A 20,111-nucleotide genomic window follows, 5' to 3' on the forward strand; every position below is an offset into this window, starting at 1 on the left:
CATGGGCACAATYTGAGCACAAAGGGTAGTTTCAGTCTAGAAAGTGAACTTCTCAAGAAAAATTAGCTTCTGAAGTTTCCAGGTATATTCATACTCTTTGGAATACACAACAAAATACTGCTATTTTTTAAAATGACTGCTGGGGAAGAAATTGCTCTGTACAACCATGCATGATGAGAAAATCTAGTAGGTCCTTCATGTCTACAAAAAAAATTCTGTTCTATCATTTGTACTTTGTATGTGTCTTTAGCTTTTTAGATTCAGTTTTCATTTTCACTRTATTTCTGTGCCTTCTTCACCTTAAGGTCAACTGTCACAGGTGAAAAAAGTAGTTTCTAAAATACAACCTTTTACCCATTCATTGTTTCACTTGCAGAGAACCAACTTCAGTCCCCTTCTGATTAATGCTTATTTAAGGCCTGAAGTTGTAAATGATTAAAATGTAAATGATCTTTTAGAAAAGCTGCTTCTCTGCAAAGTACTTGGGGATTTCAGCTACAGGTTTAACTTGTGGGGTCTTTAATACAATGACCTTCTTTCTGCTAAACTATTTAAAATCATAGCTAGCAGCCTGATACAAGAATGTCTGTCACATTCTCTCCACACAAAATGAATACAAATACAATTTTTGACTGCAATGTACCTATTAACTCTGAATTCTGCCTCCTTTGAAACAGAATGCACTACTGTTATAATTTACTCTTTCATGACTGTGACATCCTTCATTCATTACCACAAAGAGTTCAAGCATTGTATTTCTGCATACCTTTAAACACCTCCAAGCTTTTATTTCCAGAAGGACCTAATATGTTCACTAATAATAGTAGTGGCATAAATCTAGGTTAGCTATCAATTCATAAAAGCTGCATAAAGTGGAAATTACTGATACCATTTCATAAATGGCAAAAAAAAATAGCGATGACAACTTTATACTTCTGGACTGCATAAAACCTTTAGACAAAAGAATTCTTGCTTTCTGAACTCATATACCACCAAGATCACAGTTCTTTATCAACCACAAATAGTGACAACACACTTGCATATACTAATAGCCTACTGCCATTCCATTAAACTGAGTTTTTTAAGTTACTATTCTTCCTGGAGAATATTTTAAGATAATATCACACTATGCTGCTTTCTAAAGGCCAACTAAAGCAAAATGCTGTAGTACAACCTAGGGAAATTGTTTTTGCTCTGAATTTGGGGCAATTTCACTTTTGTGGCAAAAAAACACTGTTCTTCCTTCATCTGGATCCTGTTTCATTCGTCTAAAGATTTATCCACATAAGAACGTGTTCCACAGCAAGGGCTTTACACAGAGAGGCGCTCATTAAAAATATATATATATACCTTTTCAGCTTCTTCACTAGTCACCAAACTTCCTTCTGCTTCATCTTTAGTGATCAAAGAAATTCTATCTAAAAAAAAAGAAAAAAAAAAAAAGAAAAAAAACATTACAAAGCTTCCCAAGAATCCATATAGTGTTAGAAACGAAAAAATCTTCCAAATTCTAACTTCTAAATGCGTCATCATCAGTGGCAAAAAAAACCCMAAAACAAAAAAATCCACACCTCAAAGGAAAACGTGACCTGCATAAATGAATCAACCATTTTAATACAAAAATAAATTAGTGAGAATATTCATAAGCTTATGGAAGTATCCATTTAGGAAGCTGCTAATATTATGATTAATGAGATACTGAAATCACAGATGAAATGTTGAAAAAACATCAGAAATTATACTTCTAGTCACTGCTGAAATGCTCTTCAGCCTTAATAGTTTGAAAAGCTAACTCACACAATACATCCACTGACACTATGGTTCCCAATAGTTTTGGCCACCAAAAGCAGTGGTCTCGCCCACTCCATTTTACCAGTGTCATCATCCCATGCAGTAACCCGGGGGAGAAATAATAGTAACAATCAACATCATCTCGATTACTTTTAATCTCAAATATGTTCCCAGTCTACCTCATCCCTGGCTGCAAAAAAAGTTTGTGCCTTCACAAGGAAGCTGTGGGTATGAAAGGAAAGAATAGTAGGTTCAGAAAGGTTTCAGCTGTAGGACAAGTTTATGCCAGATTAATGTGCCCATAGAACTACATGGCAGGRTTTCGTGAAATTCAAACAATTTATGAAACAGTTCTGCCTTGCTCCTGCTCCAAAAGCCACTKTAACTCATTTACTCTCTTTCACCATCTTTTGTGGAGTTGGTGATTGAAATAGCTCATGAAAAGGTCCTGTATACATCACACTTGGCGGAAGAGAAGGGATGAGAAGGGATGTGGCCAGAAACAGGGAAAGCAGGATTTAGCTTTTGGTAGCAGGAAGCCAGAAACAATCTCAGCTACTCAGTGAGACCAAATAGACTACACATAAAGCATCGTGATTTTATCTTCTTAGAACTAGAGTCTTTATTGTACAAAAATCTCAATCCTGCTTGTATTTGTTATTTTTTTTTCAAAAATATTGTCCAGTTTGTTGGAAAATCTGGTCTGTACCAACCAAAGTTATTAACACAGCATACTAGCACGGCTTTGGAAAAATCTAGGTTTCCTATTTCCAAAGCTTTTATCCCTCAGTTTCTTCAGATAAGGTCCCACACAGTAGAGTCGGATGTAGTATTCTTCGAGTGCTATCTTGCACTGTTTCTTTGGGTTGTTAAACAAATTCTGTRTTTCTGAAATGGTTGAATACAGTAGACATCAGATGGTCTAGAGTCCCTCATTTTTAAATGTGCCATACAAAAGCATATGACTGCGTTTTAAAGCATGTACCATAAAGAGACACAGCTGAGCATTTAACATATTTTCCTAGCACTGGTTCCAATCAAAATTAGGGGTATAATGTAAAAGATTTTTTTTAGTGCATCATTTTTTCTATTTGTGAAAGTGTTCCTTTATTTACCACTTGCATAATCTCTGAATATCTTTTGGAATTGCACTGCCTGGTATCTCTCAGTTTAATCATAAGTAGGTGTCATAATACCACATATATTCTGTTCTCCAGGTTGCTTAAATACAAAATGATCAGTGATATGTTTCAATGCTATCTATGCCTTTTTTGAAGCTTAATATGGAAGAGTCTTTTTATATCTCTACTGCATGAGTTTTTTCATTCATTTTAAAATTCATCTGAAATCATATCTTCTTCTCTTTACCCTGTAGCATTTAACTTGTCTCTCTTCTCACACTATTAATTTAGCATTTCAACAAAACTTGGCATGGCATGATGAAATATTGCTGTATGAAATCATCAGCACAAAAAAAGTTGTGTGAATTTTTTTTTCTTTCACATTGCAAGTTGCAAGAAGGAACTATATCAGAAACACTGCTCTGTATTTAGTTTAAGTGTCCCACTGCTAACATAAGGTTTCCTCTCACATCACAGACAATTTATAGAAATACACCTTAAAAAGCAATGCCATCATACCTTGCATCATTATCTCCCAGAAATCAGCTAAGGCTTTATCTTCCACTTTTGACTTCAGGGCCTGTAGAAAATCATTAAAGCACTGCACCTTGGACATCTGGAAAAAAAAAAAAAAAAAAAAAAAAGTAGTGATAACAGAAATATAGAAGTAGCTTATTGAAGAAAGCTAGAAACTTAATTCTTTATGAAGTCATCTAAAAGAGTGAACACAACAGCCATCTCAAGATTTACTACAGCTTTATCTAATCACTACAGAGAATGGCCCACCTTCTATAAGCACCAGGTCATAGGCCCTGTTTTTCCATGTTTAAAAGAAAACAAACAGCAGTAAGTAACACCAGGGAACCTAGTCCCTATTTCAGTGGGGAAAAAAAAAAACATAAAATGCAAGTTGTATTTCTAAACTTTCAAACACTACAATGGACTTCAACCTATGAATCATTTCTTTTTGCTATAGGAATACTCTATCAAGCTTTTCATATAGCAAGTAGGCCCACCATGCCTTTAATTCCATATATCATCATTACCTTTATTGCCTCCTCTCTGAAAACTTTGATACAATTGATGCCTTTCATGTAGTACTGTGAACCTTTATTTTCCAAAAACTGATCAATGCGGTTTATCAACTGCTGACTCACTGAAAGAGAAAAATCAAAGAATGTACATTTTCAAAGTGAGAAAACATCTTTCCTTTACCTCTTATCATTATACCCCCTCTTAACAGGCACTAAAGGACTTAATCACACCCATACCTCCTCAAGCTACTCAGTAACTGGTATCTAAGCTAATAAAAATTACTTCAGCCTCTATGAAAAAGCCAGGTACAGTAGGAGGAGGGGAAAAGAAAAAAAGGGGGAAAAAAAGCCAAGAAAAAGCCCGAAAGCCAAAAACAAAGCACTGACTTAGCTCGTTTGATAGGAAGTAAAATGGGAATAACTGGGTTCTTAAATATGAGGGAAGTTATGTTCTATGATTCCAAATATATCCCATAAACATCCTTTAAAATATATACAAATTTCAATACGATAGTTTAAATTTACAACAAAGATGCAACAATGTCAGAACAATAGCTGCAACGTGATTGCAGTTAAGTCTACCTCGTCGCTACTGACATCAGAGTATACCTTGCCTTCCCTTAAGTTATCTTGATGATTCTTCAAATAGCTTAATGGTGTTCATAATCATGAAGGCAAGTATTATAAACTGTGTATGCCTGGCAGGGAGAAGCAGAGGCAGACAACAAGACTTGTACTGACAAGAAGGGGAACAAAAGCCTCGCTACTGAGCRGCTAAAAGGTAGGTAGCTGTAGAACATTGCAAATACGATAAGTGAAAATGTCAATATGAGCTATGGATGCACAAATAAATTCTGCTGGACTTTTGTACTTTATTTTCACCRAAATTATTTATTATAGGTGAGCAACAGTCCAGTTTTATCCTCTAGCAGAGGCTTCAGTCCAGATAAAAGACAAGTGTAATGAGGATACAACAGTGATCTGTAAAATCACTAGCATCATGAAAAAGACTTCATTGCCTCTTCTAAAACAAGAACAAGGAGATAGGTTAAGAATAACCAGAAGAAAGTACCTCCCTGAATAAGAACAGTCAACCTGTGGAACTCCACCCAGGTTGCTTTGGGATGCTAGAAGTTTTAAGGGTTTCAAAAATTGCTTGAATGAATTCTTGGAAGAGGAAATCATCAAGGGAGATTAAACACAAAGACAATATTGCCATTCAGGAAGAAATGGAGGAAAGTATTTTGGACATGTAACAGCACTGTCTGCTCTACTCTTGTACTCTCGGCAGCCAGTGTTGAAGACAGGTTATTGGATCAGGAGGATCTTTAGTCTAACCTATAGCCATTCTTATGTTCAATGCTATAGGCATGGATATCATTACAACTGTTTCATCTATGGAAACATCACGACAGAAGATCATCAGAAATTAACGGAAAGGCCAAGTATGAGTACACACACCAAGAAGTGCACATCATTTAAGTACTTTATTCTACTCTCTTGACCATAAGCATATACAACACTAGCTGTTATGCCTATGTTCTATAAAAGGTTTAACTGAATTTGGTCTGAAGGACAATAGCTGTGAAAAAAAGAAAGTAAACTACAACATGCTTGATGCTCTCCCACTAGCTGCTGATCTTAAGTGAGTTTCTAAAAAAAGCAGGTGGATAGTGATTCTGTCCAACAGCAACAGTAACACAAGAAAGAGTGCTAAAGTGCTTACTGCTCCAGAGGTGATCAACTCTCTATTTATTTACCAGAAGCTGACAAACCAAATTGAAATCTCACTACTTAAGCTCCACAAGTTAAGTCAGTCCATTTTTTTCATGCTTAATGATTTTCTCATTAAAYGTTCTAATTTCTTACTAACTGCACTAATAAAAGCAAGTCCTGCTGGTGTTTTTGGTGCTGGTGGTATTATTTTATATGCTGCCTTTCCATTGATGTGTTAAATTAAAACCCCAGGCATTAAGAGRGTGTAATAAAAGTCTTTATTGTCAGAATGATTCCAACATGCTGTTTGGAATTAACAGACAGTTTACTTATTCTTTTGTATTTATTTTTTTAATTCTCTTTCTATTCAGTTGCACAGACAGCCATCAGAACAGATTTCCTTGCCAGACTGAGCTGCTTCTTTTTGAAATCTATTGTAAGGAAGTAAGAGAGCCCTTTATCATTTCCCTACATAATATTGCACGACAAGGTTGTACTATGTGCAGGAGACAGGTTACACTGCAAGAATTATTTGAAGTGAGACTCTTTTAAAAAGCTTTAAGCAGCCTGGCTAAAAACAGGTCGGCCCTCTCTCAAATGACAGAACAATGATTGACAAATCCAAAATAGACAAAATATTTGTGTTCTGATTAGACTATCAAATTACTTCAAGGGGTCCAAGSCAGTATCAGAGACAGAGGTAAGGATTATAGAGTTATCTAAAGTGGATTTTGTTCCTTTACACTTAAAGGTCTGAGAACCTTGCTAACTACTTCTACTACCTGTCATGTCGCTTTCTGTTAGCGGGAATCTTTGGCTTTGGGTGCTGCAAAAGTAGAACTCCCTATTTTTGCAAAATTAAGTTCTGCAAAAAGATCTATCTCCATCTAACTCATCTGTGAATATTAGGGCAACCTGATACATCCCAGGCAAATCTCAGATATTGGGGTTTTGAAGAGCAGGTCCTGGAGTCGCAAACTGATAGTCTATTCAGACTACCACTGTGTAATAATCCTCTTTTGCTATCCCTCCCCATCTCCTCATCCCCCTTTTAAGGGAGCAAAATAGTGAACTTCTATATTCTGCGTAAACTAGAATTCTGTCAGTCCTAAAACCACCACTTTCTGCAGATCTTCCCAGGAAATTTTAATCTCCGGCATCCTTTTACTGGAGCTGATTGGTTAGATAATGTTTTGAGTGATTATAGACTGGAGAATGAMAAGTAAAAATGTTAGAATAGGAAAAGATCTATTAATTTAAATAGAACTCTAATCTCTTCCCCACTGGCATTAAGAAAYGTCCACTACCATAAGATATATTAACTAGTGCTGTTACTTTTTGTGAAATACACCACTGACACTGATGTTTGCTTGTTATCCCTGAATAATTATAGTGAAAAAGTGTGGTTATGTTTTCATGTTTGCTCAATTGGTCTCGATCACCATGCCAACCAAATTACAGTATAACAATGGATGAAGCTTTATTATGGTCCAAACCTAATTCCTTACAGATAACATTTTTTTTAACCCATTAGGTTAAAAAAAAAGTTCCTTTTGTAGGCAAAAGACTCCTATTATTAACAATCTTACGAATTATCCAGTAGTGGTGATGATAATGATTTGTATTAATGGACAGTGGCTAAAGTAAAAGCCACCAACAAGTCAGTTACAGTACCTGAYAATGAATCATAAACTGTTGCTCAAGAGAGCAATGATGATGAAGGATGATCATTTTGTATCCCACAGGAAGAAACTGATTCTAAACTGAAAATAGTCCTTGGTTATGTGGACTTCCTTCATCTTTAAGCCAACCACCTAGAAATTTAAGATCAAGAGCTGCTAATCCAGTACACTAGGAGGTGCTGTTCAATTTAAAAACAGTGTCTCTAAATGGCCTGGAAGCTGTAGATATAGATCAGAAGAATTTAGGTTGGACCTTTGAAGGACATCTGGTCCCAGMCCCCACTCAAACCAGGGTCACTATGGATCAGGTGGCTCAGTGCTCTATCCAACTGAGTATTACCAAAAATAAGAGTCTACAGTTCTCTAGGCCCCTCTTTCCATGTTCAACTACCCTCACTGTATTAAAAAAAAAATCCTAATATTTAATCTAAATTTTGCATTGCCTCTCACACTATTGCAATGCCTTTCTAAGAGAAGTCTGGTTTCATCTTGTCTGTGAAGAAAACTTCAAAGTGGTTTTATAAACTCAAGCATTTGATTTGCAAATATTCTTCTAATGACTGAATTATTTTCATCAAACCAGTCACTGAATTCAGCTTACCTAGCAGCAGAATATAAACAGTGTCTGTATACACAAAGACATCCAGTAAGATAAAAATGCTGATGACAACAATAGATGCAGTGAAAGTAAATATTAGTTTAAAAAACAAAAAAACAACCCCCCACCCACAAACCTTTGSTCCAGAAAGGTCAATAACTACATCTCTTTCTACAGAAAAAAACTGAAATGAAATATCATCCCTGTTGTAGCTTCCCAATAAGTTTCCARTGTAAATCTGTCATATGCAATTCTGTTATGCATATAAAGTARTCAGTACAAAACAACCTTGTTAAACATTTCACTTAAGAAGTGATCTACATGTCATGGCAAGTGTGTGACACCTAAGGCAAGACAGAATATTTGCTGAAATCTACATATGCAATTATTGACTAACTTTATTTTTTCTGCAAATATCCAGGAATTAAAAGAAAAATTGACAAAGTTGCTACTAGCATTAGCAAAAAAAAAAAAAAAAGGGGCAGTTTGGTACTATTTGTCACTGGACATTTTTTCTAATGCCCATAAACAATACACTTGTCACTGCAAAATTACCTGTCTGCTGACAATCAGCAAAATAAAAAAAGAAAAATCTTCTCACTACAGGACTTCAGACATCATGATTCCAGATAGCAGCACTTTTAAATGTAATGAGATCTGGCTGAGAAACTTGCAAAGAAAATTTTCAAGGCAAAGAAAATACCATGTGTGTGTTGATAATGTTTTTTTTTTCTCCCTTCAATAAGCCAACTTAATTTCCACAGAATCCTACAAGAACACAGCAGCCAGCATCGGACACCTGCTCTCCAGTGATGCAGAGATGAACAGTAACTTGTAAAAAATCCAATAAGATGAAATGGTAGCTGCGTGGCTACTCCTTTGACATGGCAAGCACTCACTGTGTTTTAGAGTCTTCTCTACAGCCATAGCAATAAAGAAACTTGTTATATACCCTTGGGAATAAAGAACAGCTTCTACTCAGGCAAACTAATCTATCTTATTTGCATTCATTGACAAAAATGTCAGAAGCTGTTATTAGAGGACTACCTTTTGTGATGACTGTGCACTCGTAACCTACTCAAAACAAGACCTGCATAAAATGACATCTCTATGGCCATGAATCCAAACAGAAATGTAAAGATATCTGGAGGGGAAACATAATAGTAGTTTCATCAGCAATAAACATCAACGAGCAATTTGGTACCCTAGTACACAACTGTTCATGTAAGTCGTAACTGGATCCCTAYAGTAATGAACCACACGAATGTCAATTAAAAGTGAAGTTGATTACTGTTTCAGGAGCTGAGCTGACAGTCTCAGAAAACCTATCACTAAGACCTCCACCAATTTGAAATTTCTAGATTTTCAAAAGACTATTAACACATCAGTGACCAGATTCTCACTAACAGAGGATAATGTTGTTTCTCCTGCTCTGGCCCGCTATGGGACTCAATGCTCAGACATGCGTTGTCTGACTGGCACTTAGGTTTGCACAAAGACAGAACCTTCAACATCAAATTCTTGTGAAGCCACTAAGGGAGATGCATCAGCAATACTTTTTGGACAATAAATATCCTATTAGAAGTTCCTAAAAGCTTTCTCTTTTCCCATTGCCATAATTTGGCCTTAATAATGGTGAAACAATAAAAATATTTTGCTGTGGGATGTGCTGTGCGCTGAAAAGGTATGTACAATTAAGTTGTATCTTAACTTAAAAAAGCCACTGTATTGTCAATCTTTGAAGTACAACACTTGCTATCACTACTACTTCACTGCCCAAAATTAAAAAAAAAAAAAAAATTAAGGCAGCGGCAATGACTAGCAACCCTCAATCCTTCTTTCCTGTAAATACCAGGGAGTGGTGAAAAAGCCTTCCTCCTCTYAACCTCTCTAATCTTGAAAAGTTAATGTTTTCTGGATCTCCAAACTTCACTGGTTTCATCTGTTTTTATGCAGGAATTAGTTGTTTTGCTGATAGTGGAGRAAGGAGAGGGATTTATTGACTATTTTTTAATAAAAAGAACGTATGCACTGTTCAGTTTGGAAGGTTGTACTGGATTCTCTTTTTACATTATAAAGAAGCAAAACAGGGTACAACCTCATTTTTCTCCTACCTGAATCTTGAAACATAAAATTAATTTTTTTTCAATAGACTATATGAATGCCATAGATTACCCTTTTCTGCAAGAGACTTTACATTTTTCAGCAAGGAATAATGTTTCCTCATCAAATATGATGTAAAATTATAAAAATCCCTCAGAACCACTGAAGAGTTTTAAGGCAGAATCTACCATTTACATAACCAGAAAGCAATACAGTAAGCCATTAAAAACATGCCTGTAATGTTTTATGCATTAAGCTACTTAAAAGACTCTGAAGCAGAAAAAGGAATAAGTAGMAGAAGAAAAAAACATGCAGAGCATGTTTTTATTTATAGTGGCTTCTGTCTCTCCTTCAAATGGGTGACTGCACTACATTTTGGTAACCACATTTTATAACAGAACACATTCTAGACTAAATGAAAGTAGATTGCTCAAAGTGCAAGGAATCTTGCAAACATGCACTGTAGTCACCTCCGGAACAGCTACCAAGTGGACACATTTAAGCACTCTATTTATATGATCTTCAATGTAACCAGTATTCTTACTTCTGCCTTTCAGCTTTCTTACATGATTAAATTAACCACCATAAGGAAGTAGTCAATTGTTTCAGAATTTCTGTACTCTCGTATCTTGTACAATGCCCTTTACCGCATTTTAATACACCTGAGATTTGAGAATTCTGATTTTTTTTTCAATAAACAAAATTTCTTCCGATCAATTACAATACTTGTATGAAAAGCTGGCATACTAGCTTATAGCATATAATAGCTATCTCAACTTTAACAGACTGTATCACAAATCTACATACTTCAGTACATATCTCAAACTATACCAAAAAGGAGCAAAGGTCAAAGTAAAACAGCCACCAGCTCCCCCTTAATTATATCTGCAATTTTTTTGCCTTGAAAAGTATCACAATCTTAAAATCACTCTTTGAAAGAGAAGAAGGGGTGGGTGGAACAAACAAACAAACCCCTACCCCCCAAAACAGCCCATGTGTCTTGGGCATTCCTTTTCAGATATCTTTGGATTACATATATCTCTATATAGCAATTCCAGTATGGAAACATGATGCAAAATGTGAATTTGTACGTTCAGGCTTAGAACATGCATGACTGATGAGACAGTAGCTGATCTGTGGTTTGTATTCTTCCTCAGCTCTGTATCAAAACCCTGTCTTTTCTTTCTCAGTGGGTTGAGTACTAGATTCAGCACACAAAGCTATTTCTTACCTCCTAATAGTCACACACTACGTGCCTGTTACACTCTTACTACATCTTTCTCCTAAATTCACCCACCCTTTCCTTTGCTCAAAGTCAAGTCAGAAATGATCTTTGCATGTAAATATGCATATGCAATACTAAATTCTCATTTCATCATAGAACAGGGTAAGCAGACAGCAGAAAACAGCTTTCCTCGCACAGTCCCCAACCAACAGACTTCCACTGCAAGCCAGAAAGATCACATATATCCAGAGGACAAGTCAATACACRGTCTAAATGAGGCAACCAGTTAGTGTCAAAGGGATCTTCTGCTGCAAGAAATTGAGGAGTTATTCAGATACCTCAACATAGCTATCTAGTGCCATCTTACAAAAACAATGGTAGCTGAGACTTTCACATAAGAAAGGCAAAATACAACATGGGAATTACAAGTAACATCTGTCACTGTTCCATTGCTGAGTAGCAATGGAAGCTATGTGGTACACTCCAGAGCGTCTCACAGAGCACTAGCCGTCCATGTTTAGACAAATAGATCTCATCACTGAACCCCGAAGATGCGACAAAAAAAAATTTAGGATAGATAAAAGTCATTTACCTTCTTTAAAGTCAGCATTTTTCTGCCTCACCAGAGTTTGAAAGTCTTTTGCTGGGTTAACACTGCCAACCTAAAGGAGATCCAAAAAAGAAATCTTAGAGTTATCTGCCAATATCCATCTCTCTCGTCAGATAAACAGATATGTAAAGAATCCTGTTATTTTAATATGAAAATAGAAGCTCTACACTTCTTTGGATGCAGACTCATAAAACAAAGGTTTTACAATGTGCGTTAATGTGAAGTACTCCTAGCCAGGGTTAGTTACAACATGAACAAGATGAACTTATGCTTACTATACTGCACTCTTACGAACCAACCATGTTGTCTGGGGTTTAGAGGTCAGGAGCACAGTAATTCAGGCTGCCTGCCTGGAGACTTTCTGTAGCACAGACTTCTTGCTAAGCTTGACAGATACTTAATGAGAAATGGGAGCTCCTAAGCATGTGGGTACAGATTTGCTGGCTTGCTACTCCAATAGGAAGCTCAAAATTAAAAGCTAATGCTCAATTCATCTATCCTTTCTGGCCCAGTCTGACATTTTAGAGCTTCAGCTCTAAATAAGCATAAAAATGCAGAGACCTTGCAGAGAGCAAAGGAACTAAAAGCAGGTCAAAAGTAAATAAGTGTTTACCGACAAACGGATGCAGTAACTTCAGAAAACAAAAGTCATTGTTTAGCATTTCCTTTTAAGAATCAAAATTCTAAGTTTATTTGAAATGTTTTTACTTTGCTGCCAAAATAGTTCTTAGGCAGATCTTGCAATGAACTTGCTTGATATCTTAGTATGTTCAAATCTGGCAATGTCACTTTTCAGAAAATACTAGAAATTGTTATTAGAAATGCAAAATATGGGGCACATCTCTATGCCTTTTTAAAAAATCACTACCATATATTTTAAAAAACAACCTTAAAGAACAAGGTATTTGAAAAAATCTCAATTTATATTAAAGTATCCTTTTTCCAGTGACATGAAAAAACAAATAAAGGAATGAGCATAATCATGATGAAGGCTTCATCTGCCCACAGATACAACATCCAAAACTAAATTAAATATTTAGCCTAGCAGCAAGATAAAGTCAAATTTAAAGCCGGAAGAGAACAGGCTCTGAAATCAAAGCAAGACCTTTGATTAAATAGAGAGGGGTAACTTCTGTTTTACAGAAAACGCAAAAGAAAATAAAAAACTAAATTCTACCTCTGAATCCCAGTTTGGGGATTCTGTTTTCTTTGGAACCACAGACATGCCCTTCAGAGTTTCATGGACCTGGGGAGAACTYTGTGCTAAGAACACGTGGGACTGATGTAAATCTGTGCTAACATAAACTTAACAGCAGAGAAAAGTTCTCTACAAGCTAGCAGACAGTCTCAAAATTTAACAAGCAAACAATGTTTAAGTCACACTTCTGCTAGAACCTTCCTTTATCACGAATTTTGTATACCCACTAAATTACTTCTGGGGAAATATATCTTCCCCTTTGAGAAAAGAAGATTTGTAAAAATATGCTTACAGAGGTGATACTGCCTTCAGCAATGCTTATGATGCGAAAGCTACCTTCTTCATCTTCAGCTTTTGGCTTCTTAGGATTGGGTCCATCTTCATTGCTACAAATGAGAAGGCCAAAAAATAAATACAAGCAATTTAAATTAAACTGTCCTGGATCCTAAGTAGGGAACCAGTGAATTCGYGAAATATACACTAGAAAGGCAATATTGGGTAAAACTTCATTATACAATTGTTCCCAAATTAACAATAAATCACAAACACAGCATCACAAAGCAAATAGCAGAAACAGAGATCAAATTTTATCTTAGCATAAAGCAAGAGTATCTTTTGTTGAAGGTATGAAATTATTCATGCTTATTTCAGGAGTAAACTTACTCAAAACCCTCTTTTCCACCATTCAGAATAGAGACCATCTCCAGTCACATTATTTGGAAGCTGCACATTGTGCTAATCTTACTATTTTACTGTATATTCCTGGTATTTGATATTCTCATCAGATTCCTTTTAAACATGAAACGGGTAACGAAAACATATTTTTTTAAGTAAGATATCAACTTGTTCTTCAAGATTTATCTGCTAGTTCCTGGAATTGATAGCTATCACTTATCTGTTTACACAGAGATGTGCCACTCTACTATTCTTCATGGGTACACAAGAGCTTTACAAATTTCCACTTTGGTTTAAGTTACCTCTTAGCTTTGCCCTCACAGTTAACATAAACCTAGCTGCAGATTCCAAACCAAGAACCAAACTGGAATATCTAATATGTCAAACTTCAGAGCATGTCTTGGCAACAGAAGGGGGAAAGAAGAAAGAAAGAAAGAAAAGATCAAGCTAAACACAATAGAGGAAAAAAGTCAAAGACATTGTGTTCTGAGTTGCTTAATGTGACAGGCTATTGACACAAAGGAATCGATTTCACTCTAAGAATGACTGAAAGCTACCGAGTGATGTAAACTGCAGCATTTGTAAACTAGTGTTCACAGAAATTTAAAACAGAAGAAAAGGTTATTCTTAAACGTTCTGCTACTGCAGTGAAGAAAAGCAAATGCAAATAGGGCCAAAAAGACATCCTGGATTAGGTGCTGTTTTGCATATTTCAAGGTTGGAACTCATTTTAAAAATTGTACAGTATGTTATAGAWCCACTATTAGAAAGAAATTTTATTTCCGTTTGTACTACAAGAAATCATCTTCCTTTTTACTTTGTATAGCTTACTCCTCCCCTCCTTTAGACACAATGTCTCTCCCACTTTGTTTCAGCAGTCATCTTTGTTCTTCTACTTAATTTTGTCACTACCGAGATTAAACCCCTTCTCAGCAACTCCTGTCATCTGACATAACCTTACTTATCACTCTAGGAGAAGCAAAGACTTTGGTTATGTATCAGGAAAAGTATTAAGATACCTTGCGCCATTCCCAGTTCTGCTGACCTTCTGGCTGACTTAGGGCAGGTTGCTTGATTGTTTTGGACAGCTGATATCCTTGTTTGTAAAATGGAGAAACTGAAACTTATCTAATACCAGAGAGTTTAGAACTTTTGCTTAAACTAGAGGTCAAGTATGTGTTGACACAGTTCGATAAAAGGTACGATTCATAGYCAAAATTCTCCTTTTAGAATTTTCTCTTTAAAAGCTGTTTTGCAGTTTCTTGTARTATCTTGAATTTCTTTTTTCTTCCAGCACTACTTTTACTGATTCACAATGTTTTGTGACTGGGCAAAGGAGGAAGGTATAAGTAAYAGTATCGCATTTAACTTCCTAGGACCAAATCTGTAGTCACCATTAATCAGTGAGGTGCAGCAGAAACTAATGAATCCATACCTACTTATACCAAACAAGGATCTAACATTTACAATTTGTTATGGTAATGCATGTAATACACTGATTATCAGTATTTTTAAAATGTGAAATGTACAACTCCTATTTGAGAAAAATTAATAAAATATACATACAAGATTAATTTAATACACCTACTTCTACATTTATATAGAAGCCTCTCATATACTGAAAAACTGGAGGAGATAACATCACCAAAGCTAACTTAAAAAGGAAAAAATAAAATGCTTTCTGTTCTACTGTTTTTTTTTTTTTTTTTTCCTACTACACAGCGCATAGTAAAAGTGAAACAAATTAATATTGAATATTCAAACCTACTAGGATATCATRAGTGCAGTTATGCTGCCATCGTCCCATTTGATCTTAAAAATTAAGCAGAAAAGCATCAGGGTCAATATCATGATGGGAGACATCAAATGATGAAAAGACAGAAACGGTAAGAAATTTATTTTAAGAAAACAATCAAGAAAACTTCTAGTTAGCTTCTTCAAAATACTTTAGTACAAATTCTCTAGAACTGATATTTTAGTAAGTTGAACATTATCTGCTATTAACACTCTTAATCACTGTGGTAGTGATGCAATTTTTCTTCAAATGATTTAACTGCCTAAGTTTTTCCTAAACACAGAGCAGAAATACATAGTCAACAATTCTGCTGCAGTGCTGACAGCACTATTTTAATTCATTAATCCATTACTACACCAAAACCAGGTTCCTTTCATTTATACKTCTTTAAAATCATAATACCATTAATTTTTCTTCACACAGTTGAAGCTTTGTACCCTTTCTCCTAAAATCCTATTTTTTTTCCAGACTATTTCCCTGCCCCACATTACTTTCTAGCTCAGTTATTTTTATAACTGTTTCTACTTCCCCTGTAAAGCAAACCAATTTTTAAACCAAATTAGCCTTCCTTCTTGGTTGCCACCCTGAAGCCCTTGGGGTAAGGTGTTTTTAAGCAACCATCAATAATGTGTAACTTTTTTTTTGTTTACATTTGCTCCCTAGCTTGCTTGACCCCAAGTTTTAGTGTTTTTTTGAACTGGTCATATAGCATCATTTTTCTAAAAATTATATATACCTATAGAGACACACAGGCACACAAAGAACAACTGCGGCACAGAGCAAGGACAACAGAATATAATCAGTATGAAATCACAGGTACACCAAGACAAGCCAGGCACACAATATAGTGAAAAAACAAAAAGCAGGTATTTCTCAATCTGCATCCAGTAAAGTATTTTTCACTCAATCATTATCCCAGAGCAGTGGCATGAGAAGTCCTAAATCAGGTCTTCCCCAAAATAACATGCTGAGGAGGCTCTAGTCAACCAAAAGTAAAGTATATATGACAGCTCAGCTAAGCAGGGCCTAGAAGTGGCTCAAAGACATTGTTCCTACTGATGAAAGGAATGAACTGAAGAGGACAAAAGGAAAGGAGGAGTTAACTCAGAACGCTCCAACACTCCAGGGAATCAACTAGTTCTATTACAGCTATCCAATAAATTAAGCTCCAAGAAACAGATTTTGCTTGAGCAAAACTTGCTCAAGCAACTTGGCTGCGGAGTAAAATACAGTACCAATTAAACATTTATTCTTCAAATTTGCAGCACAAATAATGTAAACACAGCATATGTAATATAAGCAGATTTTTTTTAACTTAAAAATGTTGAGAGAATAGATGYTCTAGGAAGAGTCTGTAACAGCTTGTTTTTTCAAAACATCCACATTATTGCACAGTACATAATATTCTACAAACGAAGCTGCTTTCCTTTTGAGTTGGCATTCAAAACAAAAGCTATAGAACAACCAAAATAGAGCATGCTGAAATGGAAGACTAATCTTCACGTTAGTTTAGAGCTCTATAGYATTTATTCTAAATTGAATAAGACCCTTTGTTATTCAAACTATTTTATAACTAGCAGGAGGACAAAACTTTTAATCATTAGGTAGTCAAGCACTGCAACAGTTAGCACAGAGAAGTTCTGTAGTCTCCATCCTTGGATGTTTTCAAGATCAGACTGGATAAAGCCYCAAGTTACCTATTTAGATCTCATAGCTGGCTCTACTTTTGGCAGCAGGTTGAACAAGAGACCTCCTGGACGCYGTTCCAACCTGACGGATTCTGTGCTTCTATGACCACAAATACAGACCTGAAGGAGCTGCAGAGTGGATATTAGTGTAACTTGCCCCACTGCAGCTGGAAGACCATTATTCACAATATTCCAAAATGTGGTACCACAACCTTTCAGTACTTTCAGTACTTTTTAAGTATGTAACTCACTGATTTTATGTCCAAAAGATTCTGAGCCTGCTACATTCAACAAGAACAATCTGAAATGTTAAAAGTTTTTTTTAAAAAAATCCATTATACATCTTCAACTTACTAGTCTTTGAACATGTCTTGAGCAGTCTTGTCTTCTTTTTTCTTGCCAACATCCTTGAGKGGAAAGAGTGCTTTTATTTTTTCAAGAGGAGCCTGGCATTTTTCTTTCACCACAGAGGGCATCTCCAGCATCTCTAAAAGGTGCGGTTCAATTGGCGGCAATGGTTCATTGGGGTAAAAAGCCTTATGCTGCAAGCACTGTAAGAAATAGTTTAAGCAAAGACAGACTTGCAGGTTATATGCTTTTAATGTAATATGCTTGTGTATTTGACTTCACGTGCTATATTCAAAACATCTTCCAGATTAAAAGAGAAACTATATTCAGATTGCTGCAATATTCCAGCTCCCAAGTGGATTGAAAGTCATACGATCAGCTGTTTAAGGAGATTAATAAAGACATTAAACAAGAAGATGGATGAAAAATGGCTGCACCTATGCTCACTGTAACAAGCTCTAAGAAAATTATGAAAAACACAAGGAATGAAATAGTTGTTTCCAAGTATTCAGCTATTTAAACTTCATTTTACCTCTAAAATGCAGTCCTCTTACAAAATACAATTACATAGTGGAGACTGAGATCACAATTAGTCAACTTAACTTTGTATTCCAGTTATTGGAACAGTTCACTGTTCTTCAAAGAAAATATTTCTTCTTTGTATGCCTAACAAGAGAAATTATCACCAGTTTAAGAGCAAGTGGCAAGAGAGAAATTAAATGTGCACAGGTGAGGCACAGAATAGGTAGATTCGCAGATGAGCTTTGAAAAGAAGAGGGAATGGAGGGAACTCACAGATGCACACGAAAGCTGGAGCAGATGGCAAGAGCTATAGAGAAGAAGGCTCTTTCACCAAAGCRATAAGTCAGGAGCTGAACAGCAGAAGAGCAAGCAGGTTAACGAGGCTGGCTAAAGAAATTCCAGTGGGAGTTTTAAAAACAAAGAGGGTATCTTTCAAATGCTATGCAGTGCAGGATAGCAGTGGAATATCYGTCTGTGTACATATTATATATACTCTATATACAAGTATATACATTTATATGTTCACAGTCATGGACACACACAGACACACATGCTGTACACCAGAGAATAATTTTTCCAAGCCCACTGTACCATGTGAATCAGACAGTGTGGAGGTAAGTAACTACTCAGTACACCAGGAAAGCAGGCTAGATCTGCTCCCCTGTTGGCTGTCAGACATGACCTTAATTTTAAAAAAGAAAAACAAAGCAAACAAAAAAATCCAACTCTATTCATGCTGAAGAGCTGCCAATAAAGAAAATCCAGACCATATGCTACACATCAATACTGACATGCTTTCATGCTGCCATTAAGATTCCAATCCATATTAGCACATACTTTCACAAGGAGGCGGTCATACAAGGCTACTGATTTGTAAACACTTGTAATGGTTTAAGGCGTAATTATTTTGAAAGAAAGTAAAAATGTTCCTGGAAGCTGCAGTAATGGCTCTTGTGATATAGAAAAATATATATATTCAAATAGCATTAAGAGATTGAATTAAACTCACAAAGTAAAAAACAAGTCCCCTGTTGTGACTGCATTTTTTAAGGCTTTTTTATCTAGTTGTTAAGTGTGTAGCTGCAATAGTTGAACAGAATGAAAAGTAGCCACAGCCTGCACTTATTCCTGTTTTTCAGAGTAGAAGATGATCTCTGAAACCTAAGGTGGTAGATAAATGGATATAAAGTGAACAGACTTAATCTGAAGTTTTTAATCCCAGTCAGCCCCTTTTAACCTTTCTTCCTCTTTCTTCCAGCAAGAACCCCTTCCACTTTCACCAGACAGCATGACAACCCACGCTGTCTCTGGCTTCCAGTTTAGTTGTCCTATTCGTGCATGTCACCAGCAACAGGCAGTGCAGGGAGAAGCCAGCACAATATACTTAGTTTCTAGCCTAAGAATGTTAACAGGTTTGAGTGGCAGGAAGAGGGACCACRTGAAGATACTGGTCAGGGGATGCAAGCGAAATAGGCTTTTACACATAACTAATTACATATAATAATGAGCAATCAAACAAACGCTATTACAGGAGTAACTGCAAGAAAGAATCTCACCTCATTCCCTTCTATACAGCATATAGGAACACACATTCTGAAAAACATATCCTAACAATTCTATAAAGCCTACAGGAATCAGCTAGTATTTAAAGCCATAGAACACGAGAGGTATATTCAGCTGTCTAAAAATTAAACATCCAGTCTAAAGCAGTCATCTACTCATACAATCACAACTGTCTTGTATTTCTGATGTCTAAGGTAAGCAGGATAACTCATTTTTCCAAGGTTTCTTTTTCATGGATTATGGAATGGGCTTGGACAACCCAGTTTAACCACCCAGAAACTAGGTAAATAGTGTAAACACRTTTGAATTGAATCTCGACACAGGCACAGTAGAGTTCAAAGTAGTTTGTGCCGAGTTTAAAACGACCTTCCAACGGATCCACTGCATCCAGCTGAAGATGAGATTACTTGATACTAAAAACCTTTGCAGACTTCTGCGGGCT

The 20,111-nt window shown here is 36.0% G+C and overlaps 1 protein-coding gene across 3 annotated transcripts in view; it reads right to left on the reverse strand.

The window, feature by feature from the left end:
• Positions 1-20,111, reverse strand: part of XRCC5 (X-ray repair cross complementing 5) — a 51,295-nt gene that overhangs the window by 5,919 nt on the left and 25,265 nt on the right. For all 3 annotated transcript variants that reach the window (XM_085310975.1, XM_085310976.1, XM_085310974.1), the window contains 6 exons: positions 17,591-17,787; positions 13,371-13,464; positions 11,863-11,932; positions 3,959-4,068; positions 3,432-3,528; positions 1,351-1,418 (listed from right to left, as the gene is read on the reverse strand). In XM_085310975.1, the coding sequence (XP_085167101.1) occupies positions 1,351-1,418; positions 3,432-3,528; positions 3,959-4,068; positions 11,863-11,932; positions 13,371-13,464; positions 17,591-17,787 (636 nt within the window). The remainder of the gene's footprint in view (positions 1-1,350; positions 1,419-3,431; positions 3,529-3,958; positions 4,069-11,862; positions 11,933-13,370; positions 13,465-17,590; positions 17,788-20,111) is intronic.

This window comes from Rhea americana, unplaced genomic scaffold (genome assembly GCF_003343005.1).
Source record: "Rhea americana isolate MKP2758 unplaced genomic scaffold, rheAme1 scaffold_33, whole genome shotgun sequence".
Lineage (NCBI taxonomy): Eukaryota > Metazoa > Chordata > Aves > Rheiformes > Rheidae > Rhea > Rhea americana.